This window comes from Strigops habroptila, chromosome 1 (assembly GCF_004027225.2).
Source record: "Strigops habroptila isolate Jane chromosome 1, bStrHab1.2.pri, whole genome shotgun sequence".
Lineage (NCBI taxonomy): Eukaryota > Metazoa > Chordata > Aves > Psittaciformes > Psittacidae > Strigops > Strigops habroptila.
The window spans coordinates 73,519,621-73,539,176 of NC_044277.2; the positions used below are offsets into that span (position 1 = coordinate 73,519,621).

The 19,556-nt window shown below is 43.0% G+C and overlaps 1 protein-coding gene across 1 annotated transcript in view; it reads left to right on the forward strand.

Moving 5' to 3' along the window:
• ANKRD33B (ankyrin repeat domain 33B) overlaps positions 1-5,804 on the forward strand; it is a 39,223-nt gene extending 33,419 nt beyond the window's left edge. Inside the window, exon 4 of the mRNA XM_030489214.1 lies at positions 4,656-5,804. Within this exon, the coding sequence (XP_030345074.1) occupies positions 4,656-5,506 (851 nt within the window). The 3' untranslated portion in view covers positions 5,507-5,804. The remainder of the gene's footprint in view (positions 1-4,655) is intronic.
• Positions 5,805-19,556: the final 13,752 nt, after the last annotated feature.

Here is a 19,556-nt window from a genome sequence, read left to right on the forward strand (position 1 = left end):
GGTTTATGGGCAATAGGGCACCAGCAAGTCTGTATCTGCTGGGTGGAGGGAGCTGTGGCACAGGGAGTGAGCAGATCCATCTCTGCCCACCTGCTTCTCTTCTCATCTGAGAACAGGGAATTCATTTCTTGCTGTGGGCTCTTGGCTGCAGTTGAATTTCCAGCTGTATGCATTTGCGATGTGAAGGGATCTTCGAAAGGCAAGAGGCTTCAGGACAAGAGCCTCTACAGGAGCAGTCCCAGCATACAGCACCTTTTAGCCACAATATTGACTGTTTTTATTATATTAAATAATTGGTATATAAATTATTAGCGAATAATTAACTAGCATATATTAGTATACATTCTTGTAATTCAGTTGCAGATATTTGACATAAATCAAATATTACGTGAATGTGAATATTGTTACTCTCTAGACTGTGAATCCTACAGGTCCATTTCATTGAGAGAGATCTTGAACAAGTGGTTCATTTCAGTGATTTTGTTGTCACAGAAGTCTAACCCCCTGATAATATGAATACTCTAAGTTGCAGGCTTTTATCAAGCATAGTGATGTTACTACCATTCATTTTCATAACATCCAGTTTCTAGATGTTGATATGACACAGAAAATGTTTGGATGATGTGGTAACTGGCATGTTATTTTCTGCAAGGTACAGTAGCCTCTTATGCTGAAATCTAGGCTTTGGAATGGGATCATTCACTTTGGAGTTATTTTTTTGTGACACAAAATTATTAAATGACTGTCAGAGCTAGAGTACTGCTAGACACAGATGCACTTTCTGGACTAACACAATAATTCATGCAGATGCTAGTTCCGAATTTTCCAGTGGCCATTATAAATTATCACTGAAAATAAAACTTCAATCCTAAGGCCTTATGAGCTGTCAAGTTGACCTTACAGTGTCATGGTTTTCTGTTATTATCACTGGAGATCTCATGGAAGCTTGTTCTTTCTGCTTTCATCACTACAAGCTATTTCACAACCTTTCCATCTTTGTAGATAACTCAGACTTTGTTATTCTACTTCTTGTACAAAAAGTAGTGATATCAAAGTTCGCTATGTGGTTTCTGCCTCTGGCATCAAATAGCCACTTTCTTGTTTTCATGATTCATAAAAAACCAGAATATTAGGGAGAACAAAACTTTAGCCAGACAGAAAATGGCTTTGTTAGTCTGCATATCTGTATATAAGCTTACCTATAGAAAGTTGTATTGGCCTGTTTGTGCATGAGAAGTAGTAAGGATACCAAAGATCACGCATTTGTTAAAGAGCTGTAGAGTTCATATACACTGCTTCTACATTGCAGTTTATATACACATTTTGGTGAGTATTTTGCAGGTCCTCACATTTTCAGCTCAAATTAGAGGCCACATAGGAAGCGTGGTAAATTGCTTGCACCCATTTTAATACCTGATTGTTTTTTTAGCACTGTACAGTCTGGTGAAATGGAGGGAGGGAGGGAGCTGCTCATCCAGAATGGATTTAGAAGTAGTTTGGGGCTTAAGGGAAACTGAGTGGCTGCTGACAACAAAGTGCTAATTTGCTGAAGAAGGTGAAAGAAATTGTTATTAAAGATTTGGTGACAAAAAAAAGCAATTTCACAAAGAAACACAGCGAAATTCCATGTTAAAACATAAGAATGCTTGGAAATAATAGTGGGAAAATACCCATAATCAGCTGTGGATCTACTTGCATAGAAAAAGAGTTACAGCCAGGAGGTTTTTAAACCCAGTATCTGTTCAGGGGCTTGGGTAAGACCTCTATTGACAGGCCCCTACTTATGGCAATGCAGGAGGTCAGTAAAGGAAAGTAACTCATCTTCCTAGCCACCTAAGCATGAATTTAACACAATCAGATGGGCAAGAGGTAAAGGCAACGTGTGGCAGATGGTTGGAACTGGATTGTCAAAGTGACTGCTCTTTCTGGAATTTGAGTTCCTGGAAGGTGGCCAAGGTCAATCACTACAAGATTAAAGCACTCTGAGACACTTGGACATAATGTTGTTCTTTCAGAGAAAGTCTTTTGAACATGTGAATGTGCTATTCCTGAGTGCACAGCAAGTGAGGGGGGAACCCAGTCGCTCACTGGCAGTTTGTCACAGGCTGCTGCACTGCCAGGACCGCACCGATGCCAACATTCAGCAAGCGAGCCAGCCCGAATGGGAGCACAGAAATGCTGGTTGCAATTCATGTGTCAAGCCCCGTTGTAATCTCCAGTGTAAACTCAGTGCTGCTTTAGTAAACTCGTCAGAGTTGTTGTGGATCTGGAGACTGGGCTTTAAATAATGCATATAAAACAAGCTGGTAACATATGCCTGAGCTCTTTCACTCCCTATCTTTAAACTCAGGATGTCAGTTTTGCATCACGGGGGACATTAAACCTTCTTAATCAAATAGGATATTGATATCCCAAAGGGGCATCTATATTCAAACTAGTTGTGCTGAAAATGATCTTCAGGGCAACTTCTGTCGGAAAATCAAGGCAACTGGCAAAATGTAGTTTTTCTAAAAGGAAACCTGTAGGCTATACTTACAGGGAAATAATAGTTCAATAAGACTGCTATCACTTTTTAAAAGTGACATAACTATTTATGTCTCCTCCAGATGAGGCAATCTGCCCAGTGACAAGTTTGTTCAGAAATGTCTCCTGATCTGTACAGAGAATCGATACCACAGTAGTACATCACGCCTTAGAAGCGATTTTGTGGTACAAGGTACAAATTGAAATATCGGGATTTCAGTACTCTGTAGTATTGTTTTCTGAGATACAGTTCCCGAAACATCTAGGGACACATCTGCCAGGGAGCAGCAGGATTGGGCTTCTCTTCAAAGGGAGGTAAGCCAAGGGTGACAGCAAGGCACACAGGGGCACTAGCCTCATCAACAAAGGCGCTCCTTGAAGAAACGGATCAGGGCTGGTGACAATAGCCTGCATCAGCCAGTACTGCAGTGATTGACAGGCAAGTCCATAGACTCAAGGTAGGTGTGAAGTGAAAACAAGAAATGAAGTCTGTGGATCAGGTTCCAAATCAGCAAGGCGCATGGCCAGGCACAGGCATAGCTGCAACACTGCTCAAGCGAGGGTGAGAGCTGAGCATGTGAGCTTCAATGCAGCCCCCAAGCAAAGGTGAGGAGACCCCAGTGGGCACTTTCCCACACAGCTCTTTTTGCACATCTCGAATCCAAGGTCTCACATCTGCACCATATCAGAGCTGACAGGTCTCTTTCTCAAAGGTAGAGGTAAGCAGCTGACAATACCTCTTGCTTGTTTACAAGTGGAACATACTCTTCATTAAAACTTCTATTTGGAGACAATTCCTTTAGTTACTGTTGTCCCTGTAGTAAATCCTTGCCTGTTATGTGTATGACATGGAAAGAACTTCCATGTAATCTGCCATGTTCCCAGTCAGCTCTAGTGGGAAGGAGTGAAGGCCCAAGCAAGTGTTAAGAAGGGGACAGGACAAGAAGCTAGCCTGAGATGGGAGAGATTCAGGGGTAGGAAATTTGGGTAGGATGGTTCAAAAGCAGACTAGTGCAGCAGGAGGACGTGTCTTTTTAAGTCTTTGTTCCTCCCCTCGCTGGTTTGTCTGTAACTTCTGCAGCCATGAACGTTGTCAAACCCTGCTGCCTTTGAGATCTCGCAATCCTTTCTTCTGTCCACAGCTAATAAAGCTTTGATTTGATTAACTCTTCCTCCTCTGTCTTCCTCCTCTTTGCCTCCTCTCTGCTTTCCAGTCTGGGCTCCATGCCTGACTCCCTGCAGTGCCCCTGTGCTTTCTCTTTGAGTGGTCCTTTCCGAAAATTTCACTTAAATTACACTTAAACTGACATCAGGTCTTTTGCTTAGGGTGTCTCCATCCACATTTACTCTTGCTCTGTGTCTCTAGCATCCTCTTTTTAGGCATTTTCTCAGATACTTAGGAATCTCGCCCATTATCCACTCTTTGACATGTATGGGAACTTTCCTTACATTTGATTGCCCATGTCGCCATCCTCTCAAGTTTCCCTAATTCTACAGTGTCCTCTCAGAGATAAGAGAACCAGAATTGCACACTGGTGTTTTCTCTATTCTCTCGCACCGCCTCCCCCCACACACCCCCCTCGAGCCTTTTTTCTCTTTTTTCTCTATTTTTAATGCTTTTCTAGAAATTCCTTTATTTTATTTGTTATTTTTGCCCTTAGTGAGCACTGAGTAGATATTTTCATGTATCTTGTGATCATTAGCCCAAAATATCTCTTCCAAGTAGCATCAACCAGTTCAAAGACCATTATTCTTTATGGGAAGGATTTTTGCGTACAGAATTGCTTCTTTCTGTATTCGTCACTCTTTTCTTGCGAGCTCAAGTGAATGGATTTTAAAATGGCAGGCAACATTCAGTGCAGTTTCAATTCTTTATGTCATTCTTTGCATTAAGAGAATTTTATATATATAGCCTTAATTTCTTCTTTTCTTTTTTTTTTTTTTTAATAGATCAGGAGTTCAGAAAGTCGGGAACCTGGTATCTCCTTCTGGCATGTTCATTTGACATAAATATTATTGAGAGTCATATGTCACATTTTCTTGTAGGGATCTGCCTGATTCCACTCTGATCATAGAAACAAAAGTGCGGGCAGTTTCATTAATTAACACTAATTGGTTTTCTTTTCTTTGAGGGGCAAATGTTCACGCGACTGACCCAAGCCGCAGACTGACTTCATGGGAATGGGCTTGTTACACAGGAAGATCAGAATCTGCCTTCATCATGCAAAAGCTGATGGACAGGCCATGCCCGGAACAGCTTTGTGATCAATATAAACCAGAATGGCCAAAGATGAAGGAACTTCTTGCCAAGGCTGCAGAGCCGAAAAGCTGTTTGCAGAGGTTTTCTGAGTGCATGAGGGCAGCTATCTCATTCCGGTCTTTCTATGGCCCAGAAGAAGACGGGGTCCTTGACCATATGGTGAAGGTGACAACAAGCTTACGCAGTCCTTTCATTGCTCTGTCGTGCCGGACTGTGTGCCCAGGCAGTCCACCTTCTGTGGGGAAACGCAGACTGGCTGTGCAAGAAATTCTTAGGCAGCAGAGAGCCGAGGAGATCCGATCTCAGGACAAAGATCACGTTAGCAGCTACGAGAAGCTATTTCAGAACTCCAAAGTCACGCTGATCCCCAAGAAGAAGGACCGGCGAGCCAGCCTGCAGCCCATCAGCCTTGCAGTCTCTCAAGCGAACACCATAGCCACTAGGAAAGCAAGCCTCTTGCCGCTCCACCTGCTTAGACGGAGCAGCGTCAGGCCAGGGTTTGTAATCCCCAAAGTCCGAATCAGCAAGGCTCCTCCACCCACCTTCCAGCCAGAAAAGGCGAGAAGGAGGAGCAGTGCAAAGGATGACCCCTATCTGCAGATTCCCAAGTGGAGGTACAAGGAGCTAAAAGAGGAGCGGAAGAAAGCAGAGGAACAGGAGAAGAAAAAAGCAGCAGAGGCTCAAACGCTGAAGCAGGTGTCTCCTGCTAGATGCAGGACCTGATTTAAAGGCAGCTGCTTAGAAGGTTTTAGAGCCATTACTCTTGTTATCTGAGCAAGATAACAGGCTGAATGCCTTCATGTATGCCCACTGCTCATGGAGCTGGAATACTGAATAATGGCCTTTAAGGTGCAGAAACAGGGCAAGGGCTATGCTGTAGTGTGTCTGATGGTGGAGCAGGAAGGTATTTTGAGGTGAAAGACTTACTAAGTTTGCCTGTCCGCTGTTGATAGGAAGTTTTAAGTGGTGCAGTCCTTTCGCAGTTTCCTTTTTTTTTCCTGTTTCAGGTGAATGACTGAGAAACAGCTTGAAAAACATGTGTGTGAAAGGATCGTATTTCGTGTTTGTTCATATTGTAATGGACAAAATAAGGAGTTGTGGTTTTGACACTAGACATTCCTCCCTCTCCTTCCTTAGGTAGATGTATTTCAAAGTTTTATAGTAATAATGAAAAGTTTAAAATATACCACAGTGTTGGAGGGCAGTGAAAATCCATGTCTATAATCATTCTGAATATACTAAGCACTTTATTTTAATCCCAGTAATCAAAGTTTAAGACAGGATAGGTATTAAACTCTACAGCTCTATACAGTCTGTATGGATGCAGTTCTCAATGCTATTTTTTGTTCTTTTGAATATAAAAAGGGCCGCATATGAAATATTTCTGTAGCTGCGGTATTCACATCCTCTGCAGGTATAAATCAGGGGCAAAGACTGATTTCTTTGGAGCAACAGAGGAGCTGAGCTAATGCCCCCATCACCTAAGATTTGCCACCCCTATAAAGTTTCCCTGTATCTGCTGTCTGTTGTCTCCTCTTTAGTCTCAGGGAATTTTTTTGTCATTGTGTTTAACTGTGAAACAAAGGGAGATGGTGAGCCACAGGTGTGGCTTTTTTTAGGTTGATATTTACGTTCCTGTTAAAAAAACCCCACCAGGTTTATTGTGAGCCTTTCCTGATTATAGCCAGGACAGGAAAATTATGCAGCTTCTAGCAGTTCAAGCAATTTTCCCAGGTATCCAGTCCAGCCATATGCTATGAACATCCAGTCAGAGATGCAGTATCAGGCAGCTTGGCCACTGAATGTTTGGAAAGCATCGCCAGATGTCATTGTGGCATTGTGCCCGGGCAGGGCAGTACCTCACCCCTCTCTCTCAACAGAAGGAGAAAACCTTCGCTGGTATATGAGCACATTTCAGCAACCCACAGGTCGCTGCAGGTTCTTCTGGTCCACATTAAGGCTCCTTATGCCTTTACCAGCAGTCAGTCTGAACGGCATGGCAAACCCTGGCAAATTCTGATAAGGAAGGGCTGTAAACCTGCTGCTTGCTGAAGAAAGACCACATCTGTGAAAGTAGAGGTCACCTGCAACAGCAAGTCACACAGCACTTTCTCAGGCTTTCCTCTCATTTGAAATGAGATGTGCTGTGGTGTGTCCTCCTGCCAGCATTGCTCTGCTGGAGCCCCAGCAGACCCCAGCTGCCGCTGTCACCAGCTTCTCTGTTCAATTAAAGAGAGGGAAAACTTTCCCATCCTTTACTCCCACAGCGCAAAGGCTGGCTGTGGTCTCACTGAAGTTGTAATGAAACTCTGCATGTCACGGGAGAAATAAACTAATTTGACTGAAAACTGGTGCCCAGATTGATATAGTGCCAGCTAGCATCTGCAGGGTCAGGGCTTGACAGAAGTTATGGCAGACGTGTGGAACAAAGGTTTTCCACACAACCTGTACTTTTACTTTTTACTGGAGTAGATGTGCTGGCTAGACTGCCTCCAAGGTCAGAATATGGAAGGAATATGCACCCTGCTACTCAACCTCCTCAGTCCTGTGAAAATGAAGAGGATTTTAGTCTGCAAGTGCACCAGTGCAATTGGTAGATGCCAATTTTGTAATGGATTTGGTGATCAGAAGAGAGACAATCTTTTAGCTGTCTGTGGCAAAGATATTGCGATGGATTCAAAATGGATTTCAAATTTGTACACTGGATTGAATGGTTTTAACTATTAATTTTTGTTCACTGCCAACACAGCGTCCTGAAGATTTAGCATTCAGATTCAGTATCTGAAAAGCAACCTGTGCTGCAGGTGAGCATTTGAATTTTCACTCTCAGTATCACTTGCAGGAGACATACAATTGACAGGTGCTCTCAGGGATTAACATACAGTATGTTAGAATTAGGGGCTGAAAACTAAGCCTGTTTTCTAACCCTTTGTACTTTACTGTGTATATGTGTATAAATATGTGATATTTCCATTAAAAGAAGCACAAACTGTCAAACTTATTCGGCGATCTTATTCTTCAGAATGGTGTGGAGATGCCGTCTTTCACTTTTCAGTAGATCAAAAAGCCCATCCACTTTCACCAATGGACTAATCAGCTTCATCTGAAAGCAGTTTGGTTTCCCTGTAAGGAGCTATTGTTAACCTCCACTCCTTGTGAATTTTTCCCTAGGAGTAAAAGGAAAACTCTCTACTTGTCCTGACATAAGGCTTTGACTGGCCACCTTGGTGGAGAGAGAAGCCATTGCTTTGATGACCCACAGCCACATTGCTCTGCTACAAGCAGGCAGTCCCCTGGCATCCTTATAGACAGCGTGGCTCCATTTTGTGCATCTGTGTAAAGCTTTGCACTAGCTAGGTTGGGAAGTGCAGCCACAGGTCTCTCTCTCCTTACTGCCTTCCTCCCCTGCTGCATTACTGCACCCCCCGGCTGTCTTACTCCTCCTCTTCTTCATCATCCTCATCCAAACTGCTGCACCTCTCTCTTGCTTTTCATATTGGCTGTCTGAGGGACCTGAAGGTTGCAGTAGGCAAAGCTCCCACAAAGCATGCTTCTAGAAACCTGTGGCAAATGTTCCATAGTAGGGGAGGAGGCATGCCTGGCTCTCCTCCAGCCATTCGCCACCCTTGAGCTGCTGCCACCAAGGTGGATTCAACTTCTGTTGGATTCCAGCACAAACAGAGCAGTTTGGTTTGTATTTTGTTGTTGTCGTCATTTTCCAAAAGACCCGTAACTATGAAATGCCAAGCAATACCCGCTGTACTTCTCATTGCTCCTGGTCACTCAAGCAGCTTGGTTTACCTCCTAAAACCAGCATGTGAACCCTTGGCAGCACCTTCTGGCAGCTGGAGCCCCTGAGGGAAGGCAGAGGTGCTGCTGCAGGAGGATGTTCCCACAGAGGGGAAGGGGACACCAGTTCCTAGGGTGGAGGAAGATTTTCTATGTGCCTTCAATGCCAGACCGCAGGTTGGCATGGTAGTGGGAATGATGCTCCTGAGTGTTGTGAGTGAAACTGGAGCACGGGCTGTGTCTGCCTTCACGGCCATTGCTTGTCTCTGTACACTGTAAGCTTTGGCATGACAGCCAGCCTCTCACCATCTGATGCTCACTCACTGGGGAGCAAACAGCCCAATGAGGTGACTTACGTCTACAGTAAGCAACAGTGATTTAATATAGTGACGGTGGAAAGTAAAACGCCAAGCACTTCCCGATGTTCTTCAAAATGATATTGTGCTCTTGTCTCTGGAGAGCAATGGTGTCACAAGGAAGAGACCACCAACCCTGTGGAAGGTTTTTCAGGCAGGAACACAGAATTACATGTAATTGGCTTCTTGTGCCACTACGTATTATTCATTCGGGAGTTTTAATGCCAATGAAAACTGATCCTTAAGCCTTGACAAAAATCCTTGCTGGGCTTCTTCACTGAATGCCTTTTTCTTAATAGTCCTGAATGCTCATGCTAATCTGCTAAGGGACAGATATCAGAGCAGCTGGTAGAAAACCACCTTGGATAGAAAAATGTAACATTCTTTGAGGGCATTTCTTTTTTAGACATCTACATTTCTGCAGGAAACATCCAAAAGTACAACCGATATTAGGACCCAATATGCAGGATATGCCAATTTACAGATAGTCTGAACTGAAGCCTCCTCTTTTGCTTTGTAATCCATGCGATGCAGCCTGGTTTTGCTGGATCTGCTCGTATCTCAAACACTCCAGAGTCTGGTTAGATACCCGGAGGTGGCAGGTATGCCACAAGCTGGAAAGGGAAGCCATGTCCCTCTCTCCTGCCCATGCACTCCTGCTTGCCCTCAGAAAACCTGTCATTTTTATGGATTAGTATTCTGCCCATTTAATAAGATGGACAAAATCACTGGAGCCAGCGCAGGGGAGCAAAGAAGGGAAGGGACAAGACCATGTCATTCAAAGCCATCCATCTGCCAGGTCGCTCAGCCAGTGCTCCAGGCTATGCCCAAAGCAGCGAGGAATTGCTCCCCGGCACAACTTAGGCAGCTCCAGAAAACATCCAGCTGTGTGACATACAGAGATGACACCCTCTCACAGGTATTTGTATCTTTTCTGAACCTCAAGGAAAGGGGCTTAGACAGGGGTGCAGATGGTCAGGAAAACTACAGCCCCCCCCTCCTCCTTTGAGCCCTCTTTGGAAAGATATAACAAGCACCAGCAACAGAGCTGCTCAGCAACTTCAGCCATAAAGTAAGGCAGAAATGGGAATTATCCTCACTTTTTCTTCCTTTTGTATTACCACAGGTAGACTTACAAACCCATATGGACATTTGGTTCATTTAAAGAGCTTCTTCATTTCTTTGATAATTACACACCCAGAGAGCGTATTCAGCAGAGAGAGCAGCTGAGACACCCTCCGCCCTCTTCTCAAGGCAAGTGAAAACTGGACTGAGAGTTCATCAGCATCCCCATATAGTAAATTTTGCAAATAAATCTTTGAATTCCAAGTCACTGACAACTGCTAAACTAACGTTATCAGAGATAACAGTGGGAAGGGATAAGCCCTGGAAGAGTGGACAAGAGGTAATGGAGGCAGTGAGGGGGAAAGAAAATACGTCTATGTCTGTGCTGTGTCTCTGATTTAAAACAAGATTGGCTTTTTGACCCAATTTTTTCTGACTATTCTGTAGACAAGAGTGAAAAGCACCCACAAAGGCTTGCTCTAGTCTGCTAAGGAATATATTATTTTAAAAGTGATTCAATATAAGCCTCCTTCGTATGTATTTATAAATTTATAAAATGTGTACATATAAAAAGTGTCTGACCTCCCAGCGATAATGTGAAATACTCAAATATGTTAATGATGACCATCACTAAGAAAGCTAATGTTAAATAATTGTTCTGTAAGAGGAACAAATCATTCAGGGTATAATATGGAGGCTACAAAGAGAAAACAGACCAGCTGCCTTTTCACTGAACACTGTGGAGCGCTTGCATGGAAAGAGGTAGCGGATTCTGGGAAAAATTGTGTTTCACTGGGTAATTAAAGTTGTTATGCATATTAATTTTGCCTAGTCAGGTTTAAATTTGCCACTTCTCTCAGCATGTTTGAATTTACAATATTTGTGGCGTTCTTTTATGGCTATAAAACTGTGCAGAGGTTGGTGGATAATTAGTGGGCCAAATGCTGCTGTTTCAGTCCACTCTTGGGAAAACAGAAGAGTTTGGGAAAATGGGCTCAGGCTTTTTCCCCTTCCCATTATAGCAGCTTCCCACATGAATGACAGTTTGCTGCTTTGCCCAAGCCCTTCCTCCCAAAAAACCAAAAAATAAACAGAAATCCTCAGGCGGCAGATGTGCAAAATCCATGCACACAGGCACCATCTCGCATGCATTCAGTTGTTTCTCACAGGGCACTGATGGAACAGTAAGCTTTTGTAAATCTGGATCAAGAAAGGGGCACAGGAACTGCTCAAACATCTCTGCTGTGTGTGTGTGTGTACCTATGGTTAATTTTACTTTTGGTGCCACAGTAACTGAAATCTGCTTAGGGCAGTGTTCATCACCAAAGGTGCTTTCTGAGTCTCTATACACAGCCTTCTGCTGACAAAGGTGATAAAATATTTACTTTCCTACTGCATCCAGCAACAGGAGCTAAGTTTTCCTCGTTCTTGCTGCCATTATACTGACGTCAGTTTCTTGCAGAAGCTGGTAGCGTGGGGACGCTCTGCATGATTGTGGGACAGTGTTAATGTGACACAAATTAATAAGCAATGCCGTTAAGTAATGACCGCCCCTAAAAGTTCTGTTCCAAAACAACGTGAAGCAGTGTTTCAAAAGAATATACAAACATAGCTGTATTGAAAGCAGACATGCTGTATTAACAGCTTGGCTGCTTTCACAGGGAAGTGTAGTGGCATAGCTGTCACTCAGCATTTATCCAGTTTCCCCATGCAAGGGATATGTGGCCTTTGACCACGTGGTATCCTTTACCAAAAGCTGCCATTGCAGCCTCCTGAAGTGCATTGTTATAACTGAAATAAAACAACATTTGCCTGGTGAGCAGTAGAACTGAACAGACCAGTCATATTAAAAAGATTTTGCTCTGGTTTTGCTCTCAAAAACTCAAATTTGACTAACATGCTCAGTTAAAAACATACTTAGTGGATGTTTTACACAATCACTTTTTCTCTTATGGTTTATAAAAACTGTGGTTATTATTCTTCATATGATTGACTGTACTGACCTCTTTTTTATGTTCACGCGCACAACGAGCAGTGTTTGCCTGTGGTTTCCCAGCCATTATGAGGCAGCCTTCTGCAAAAGCCTTTTTAGGCTTATGCAGGGTTTTCTGCAACAGCACTCCTGAGCGTCTTGCACCGGCTTTTTGCTACAAGAAACTCTGTCAGCTACTGAGTGGCCAAGCCACAAGAACCAGGCTTCTTCGTGTGGCAGTGGTCATCTCAGTCATGGTGACCGATGGGCACTGGTTTTGATTATATGCTCAAACTGGGTTCTCCACGTTCTTGGGTAATCACTTGCTCAACAATGTGCCCATTTATGAGCCTTAAATACCCTGAAATGTCTTTGGGTTCCCATGACTGACTAAGCTAGCGTGCTCAGAGAAAGCCAAAGATAAAGGTGCTGGACTTAAAATGCATGTCAGGTGGCCAATGAAGAACTAGGCAGGTCTTGTCTATATGTAAAAACAAACCCAAAAATTAAATAAAAAGTTGAACTGGTTTAACTGAAAAGTTAAGCTGAACAACTGTGCACAGACTCCCTTGGGCTGGTTTTAATTGGGCTAATATTCACTTGACTTAATCAGAACCAGTTTGAGATTAAAGCAATATAAATAATTCATCCTGAAATCAGAGTTTCCACCCACAGAGTTGTGCTAGCTTAGCTAAATCGTTTTCAGTGAAGAGTGCTGCCCTGCCACTGGGCAAAGGGTTGTACCTTTGACCTGGGGAAGGCTCTGCCCTGAGCTGTCTGATGACCCATTCTTCCTTTCCTTACAGCTTTCATTTTCCCAACTGCACAGTAAGGTACTCGTTTCTCTCCTACAGCCTGGCGCTGATGAGCTCTCTCATCACAGCAGTCAATGGCACCTGCTGGAGCATTTCAGTGCCTCTTGCTCACTTTCGGCTAATTACCAGTCTTGCTTTCATTAATGTGGCTCGCAACTGCCAGAGACCCTTCCCCTCACACAGACCCCAGCACCACACTACAGCTTTACTTTATCATTTGGGTTTGGGAAACTTTAAACCCTTGCATGTAGAGCTGGGTAAGAACCGCCCTCCGCAGAGAACTGCTCTCTTTCCATCAAGTGAAACACTGGCTTAATCTTTAATTCAAGGCTGTCTTTTGAGGATCACAGCCCCAGCTCAGGAACAAAGTGAGCCTGACAACAGACAGAGGCAGAAGATGAAATATTAATCCATGCTTTCATGACATCCAGGCTGGATTACAGTAATTCCCTGTCTGCAGGTCTTCCCAAGGCCGCCTCCTACAAAACACAGCTCAAACAGAAGTCAGCCATGGGATTTAACCATGCACGGAAGGCAAACATCCCACTTCCCAGACACCAAGTTTGGGGCTTGCTTGGAGACCTCTACTCCTTCTTTATCTCCAGGTATGTTCTTCAACTGCCAGGTGTGGAGCACATCTGTAACTGTAGCTATTTTTAGTCACTAAAAAAAAGTCTCAGCTTCAGGATGTTCAAGAGAAAAAACATGCAGAAAATCTACAAACATGGTAGGCAAAATCTACAATATAGTAGGTAAGCTCTGTCTCTTTCTCTCCTAAGCCTATCCTCCCAGGATGCAGGATGAGCGCTATATTTGTCAGGATTGAGTGGCATTTCCTCAGGGCAAGAATTAGTTAAATTGAAAAAGCAACAAGATTAGGCCATTGTGAAGAGCTGACTGCTGTACACCAGTCAGCTAGGATACAACCAAAGTAAAGAGAATGTGCGGTTGGATGACAGAAAGGAAACCGCCCCCACAGGGGAATATGTCTGAAGAAAACACTGAGGGAAGAAAACAGAAGTGGGTATCTCCAGAACCATCAAAGCCACAGTGGTTCCTGTGTTGGCACATGCTGGATCAATTGGAGGGCTTGTTCCAGCCAGACTTACTTGTCTCCTCTGTGCATCAGTCTCTCTGGCAATTAGACAGAAATATTTTCCTAAATCTCAAGTTAACTCATAAGGTCAGCTTTTGGTTATCAGGTAATGAGGGAAAACAATGGGTGGGAAAACCCATAGGAAAAAACCCATATGATGAAAACTATGTCAATCAAGCAAACAGAGCACATCATTTACTGGGTTTGGAAAACCACATAAAGTACTTTACAGATGGTAGAGGCAGTTTGGACAGTAGGGGCCAGAGTGAAGCCTGGGGCGATCCCGATGGAAGTCTGCAGATGCCAAATGTTGGTGATGCCGGAAGCATCCATAATGTAGATCATCTGCTGTTCATGGCTGAAGGGTAGCTGAAGCTGCACCGCTTCAGAAGACAAAGAAATGCAAGAGTACTTGTGCATTCCTCACAGTATAGAATATACTGTTAAAGGCATCATCCTTCAAAACCCATGAAAAAATAAAGTAAATACATTTCTTGGAGTAATGGGAAATTGATAGTGTCTTTGGCCTGTTTTTCACACCGAGTGCCACCTTTTGGTAAATGAGTATTTGCTGTATAGCAAAAAGTACACTGAAAGCTTTGCCTAGAAATACAAGACTAAAAAAGCTTTGCATCATACTCTACCATCACGCCATACTTTTCTGAGGAGTTCCAGCTTTCGCTATTTAACAGTGGGCTATTTAACAGATTTATGAAGTTATGAAAGTGAAATCCAGGTCTGTGCAGTCTAAATCCATTAAATCCCTGTGTTGCCATTTCCCATTATCTGGGCTCTTCTGAAAGCCTTGTGCCAGCCGAGAAGACACATGAGGGAACAACACTTAGAAGGAATTTAAATGAACCTGGAGCAGAAGAGAGGAGGGAGAGGTGGCGGCAGCAACCCAGCAGCAGCAAGTCAAACAAAGCCAAGTTCCAATTTAACAGTGTTAATCTCCCACTAGTTATTTAAAAATCACATTCATGTATGCATATGAATCTTCTTAGACAATTGTGGGTTTGCACAGACCCAAAATAGCCAGGGAAGAGCATAAGAAAGCAGGATTTCCTTCACTCATGGCCTGAAGGTCTCTCCCCTGTGCCAGAGCAGGCATGCCAGTCATGTCACAGTTATCAAACCCAGACATGTGATAATAAAGCTTATAAAATGAGTATGAGATGCCCTGAGCACGCGTTCATAAATGCATTAGAAGAATAACAGATATGTCACCACTTCTAGTCTGGGCAAGATTGCTTTTTAATTAGTCCATGCAGTATTCAAGCATCAGCTTGTCTCTGTTCCTTTGAACTTGTCCAGAAACATAGCTGAGGCAAGCGATGTTTGGATGGGATTGTAAAAACTTCCTGGGCACCAAGAGAGATTCATGAGTGAGCATGAAGCAGAAGGTGTGGGGACACCACAGCCAGCTGAGACCAAACCCTGCCACAGGCTGGAGGAAACGCAACCCCTTCTCATCTAATTTATACAAAGTTGTTGAACTAAATATAAAAGTTAATACTGTGGTGAGTACAGTAGTCAGCCACAGCATGGCACGACAGCTTGTCCTTGAGTGTGGCAGCACTGGGACAGATGGGACAGGCCCACATGCTTTGCACTGCTGTCTCTGAATGACTCCAGTCCAATAGGTTTTGCTTATAAGTCCCTCCTCCTACCCCTTAGTTCATGTTTTTGCAGAAACTTTCTTTTTCCGTCTCCCTTTCTTTTCTCCCTTGTTGTTCTCGATGGGAAAGGCTGTGAAGCCAGAAGTCTCCCCCAAACCTGCACTGACCACATTGATGCTATGCCCCAACCAAGTCCAGAGGATGCTGTCAGCAAGCTGCACTGGGATAGAAGATTTGCTCTTAAGAAGCATTTCTGTTAAGTTTGCAGAGTAAAACCAAGTTCAGTTCTCCTTTTACACTTGAAGAGCTTTTGCTGCACAGCTGATGGAAAGCAAAAAGCCTTCAGCTGTGTTGTTATTAATGCCAGCAAATATGGTTGAAAATACACAGGGCTCATATTCATTGCTCATAGCTTATAGTACCCATTAAAACTATAATGCTATCAAAGTAATATTCTCCATTTACATCAGCTCTAGCATTTTGAGTACATATTATAAGCTATCAAAATGCAGTGGCCCATAAGGAATACAAAGGTGTCATCTTTATTTAGACACCTTTCAGAATAGCAGTGCTAGGTCACTAATGCTATTTAGAATTGCTTTTCAGGGTAATTGGTACCTCTCTTCTTCCTGAAGTGCTGTGCTTTAATCTTTTCACTCTATAATCTCAGCTCCTTACAAACAGCCACAGAAATATTGTCTTTTCAGAACACAAAGGACAATAAATCAGGAGTGAAGTTCCTGCTTGATTCTAGCTATTAAAAGCATTTCAAAGTATCTCCAGGCTGAGCAGATATCATGACTATTGCTTGTTTGATTATAGGCAAAGCAACACCTCCGTAAAGGAGAAACTGCAGAGCAGAAACGCTAGGACTGCTTTTGTAAATTAGCATGGGGTTTATATCATTCCTCAGAGAATGGCTGTGGGAGGGCTTATGTTTCTTTCTCTTGAAACAGATTGTACACTCATTATTAGGAATTGCAAAATTAGGATATATGCCCCTAGGTATTAAAATCAGGTAATACTGAATTATACCATATATATGTAGACCTGTGTGTTACAATAGTGATTTTTTTCCCCGTTCCTATCTAGTAAGCTAATTTACTCTGAAGCATTTTGTTCAATTGTTTTCAAAATAACTCAGGTTTTCACTCATAGCATCTTTTCTTCTAAACTTGCTATTCCAGTAAGAAGCACTCCACAGACATGTGCTGCTTCTTCCAAGGAGCTCTGTTGAATTCCAGTCCCCTGTTTTTGAAATCATGGGGCCTACACAATGACAGGCTGGTGTCACATTTTGCGTGACAAATTGCATTTCACTCCCCGAAGCCAGGGCTTTACAACACATTTGTAAGTCAGCAAAAAAGCCCAGAAACCAACCTTAAAAAAGTGCCTTAGTAGCCATCAAACTGCAGAACTGAAGATGGCACATAGGCATTTAGCACTGACATTTCCCTGCAGAGGAAACACAACTCATACAAAGCAACGGATCTGCCTGCAAGTCTTCTCCACCATTTTTCAGGTTGATGTGCCTTACAGTGTTTGAGAAGAGAGATGTTTGGAGGTCCCTACCTCATAGAAAATACCTAGTTTGACACTCCAGTCCTGCAAAATAAATCTGAAGTTATCTTCAGTGATACTCACCAAGGAATTAAGGTAACAGGACTCTTGTAAGCACATAGTAGAAATCCTCTGAAAGATCAGTCGCCTGCATGGGATGGGAAAATAACCTGCCTTGAAGGAACCTACATCTGTAGGAATCCTAAATCTCCCAGGAGAGATCTGTTCAAATGCCATTGGTAACCTTTTCTGTACCTTCAAGGTATAGATTCTGCCTTTGAAGATTCTGCCTTTTAACCTGCTCCCACTGAGCAAATTAATACCTGTTGCAAGGGACTGACCACCAGAGTGACGCATGCTGCGCACAATGGCAGCCAGAAAAAACCCTGTGTTCATAAACAAAGTAAATGTACTAAACTACAAGAGAGGAGTATTAGGAGTCATGATAAAACGTCAGATCCCCCTCTATACTTTCTATAAATATTTATCTTAGCATCAATTGGCTAATGGTGAACCAGCAATTAGCATGCAAAGTAGAGCTCCTGTACTATGAAGTATAGGTTTCCAGTGCGTATGTTGTAGGAGCTATTTGGCACAGCAAAAAGCAAGGCTGTGTGTTTAACAAATGGCCTCATAATAAGCTCAGTTGAAAGGCTTATTTAAGGCTTCAGCCTTTCATTCCAGACCCCTCCAGCTGTCAAAATTGTCATATCAGCAGTAGGCTAATGTTTATTATGTTCTGGGTGATAAATCAGGCCCTAAAAGAGAATTTTTGCATTTGATATTCATTATCTTTTATCCAGAGAGTAGGAATTAGGTAAGGAATTAGCACAAAAAGATTTTACAGTGAAAAGCTGCCTGAAAAAAGGATGTTAAAGGTGTTTAGCCAAACTGTGTGTTCCAAGGAATCTGATCTCACGTTGCTTAATGTCTCTGGGATGAACAAAATGTTATATCTTAGTTTCTGCAATTGACTGTTCTCTCTCTTTGTAGGCACACACACACTAGAATATTGATTAGGTCTCTGTTCAACTAGAATATGTCTCAGTTCCATGTTCTGCATAAGCATACACTCAGTGCTGGCTTTTGCAGCAAGGAGAGATAATACATATTTCTTTATGTTGAACCTTCTAGGTTAAAAGAACCGTGATTTTGTCAAAATACGTTTCATTTGCAGATTTTCCACATCTGAAGGTCTCTCCCATGCAAAAAGATTCAAGGACATGTAAATTTACAAATCAAAGATTTGTACTTTCAGTATACAATTAGACAGTGGAAATTGAAGTCACTGAACAGCATAAGAAATGGTCAGTATCCAGTTCTGAAACAATAGCTTAGTTTCTTTTCTCTCATCATCTTCTAACAACAGTTTTACAGAGCACAACTGAATCCACTTCTGTGCTGATCCACTTACTATTCTAGTTTTAATACTTGAGGGTTTACTGATTTAGTCACAGCTCCTGCTTACTGCAGATTTAAATACATCAAAAATAAAATGAAGTGCACAACACTGCAGCAGCACGTGCCCCAGTCTGCTGGTCTTACAAGAAGCAAAGCTACACGACCTTAAGCATCCTTAGAGTTCCCCTCCACCTTGTTACAAACCCAGCCGACCCACCCTGCCGCTGGGGACAGACCTGCCTGGAGCAGCGGCTTGGAGCTGAAAACCAGAGCTCCACTTAGCCCATGCTTCTATGATACTTCAACAACAGACGCCAAGACAACAGAGGAAGGTGAAAAAGACCAGGTCCATGTCTGCTCTGTCCTGCCAGCTTGGGACTACTATCCCTACCATTGTCCCCCACCTTCTGGGCCTTCCCTGGCAGCTGAAGGCTTGCCTCCCTTCATCATGAACCACTTCTTCTCTGGCTCTCCCTTTGCTCCTTGATCTTGATTGGCATTAGGAGTTTCTTTGCAGGAATCTGCTGTCCATGCTCCTGTTTGTGAAAATCCGCTCCAAATTCACAGAAACAATCATGGATTAGAACAGCTTTTTAAAGAAACCATGAGGTCAGCAGAACTTAAGCAAAAGTTAACCCTCACTGCAGACTGATACATCACTTGAAAAATGAAATGGAGCCTAGGATTAGGTGTACCTGACTTTAGAAATAAAGCTATTTTTTAAATACTAAGCAAAGTGTTTAGATAAATAAAGTAGGTTCACAAGGAAGTACAAAACTGATGCCTCCCTTCCTTCCGGCCCAAACACTGTCACACTGGTGCAATTTTACTCAGAAAGGAATTGACTGTATCTGTGGTTTCAGTCATGTCTGAAACATGGTGAGGTACTAGTTATTTCAAGTTGCTGGCAGCATGCACAGATTAGTAGCTAACTTTCGCTTTTCATTTTAACTAAATGTGCTGCTCTGTATTTCCAGAGACATGCTGGTTTAAGAGGGAAGCCAGGTTAGTTGCTGTGCTCTCCAGTGCACTTGCTCCTCACTATGTAAGAAAGTGATTATCCTTAACGTAGTATCAGACACCCATTGACACCTGAGACA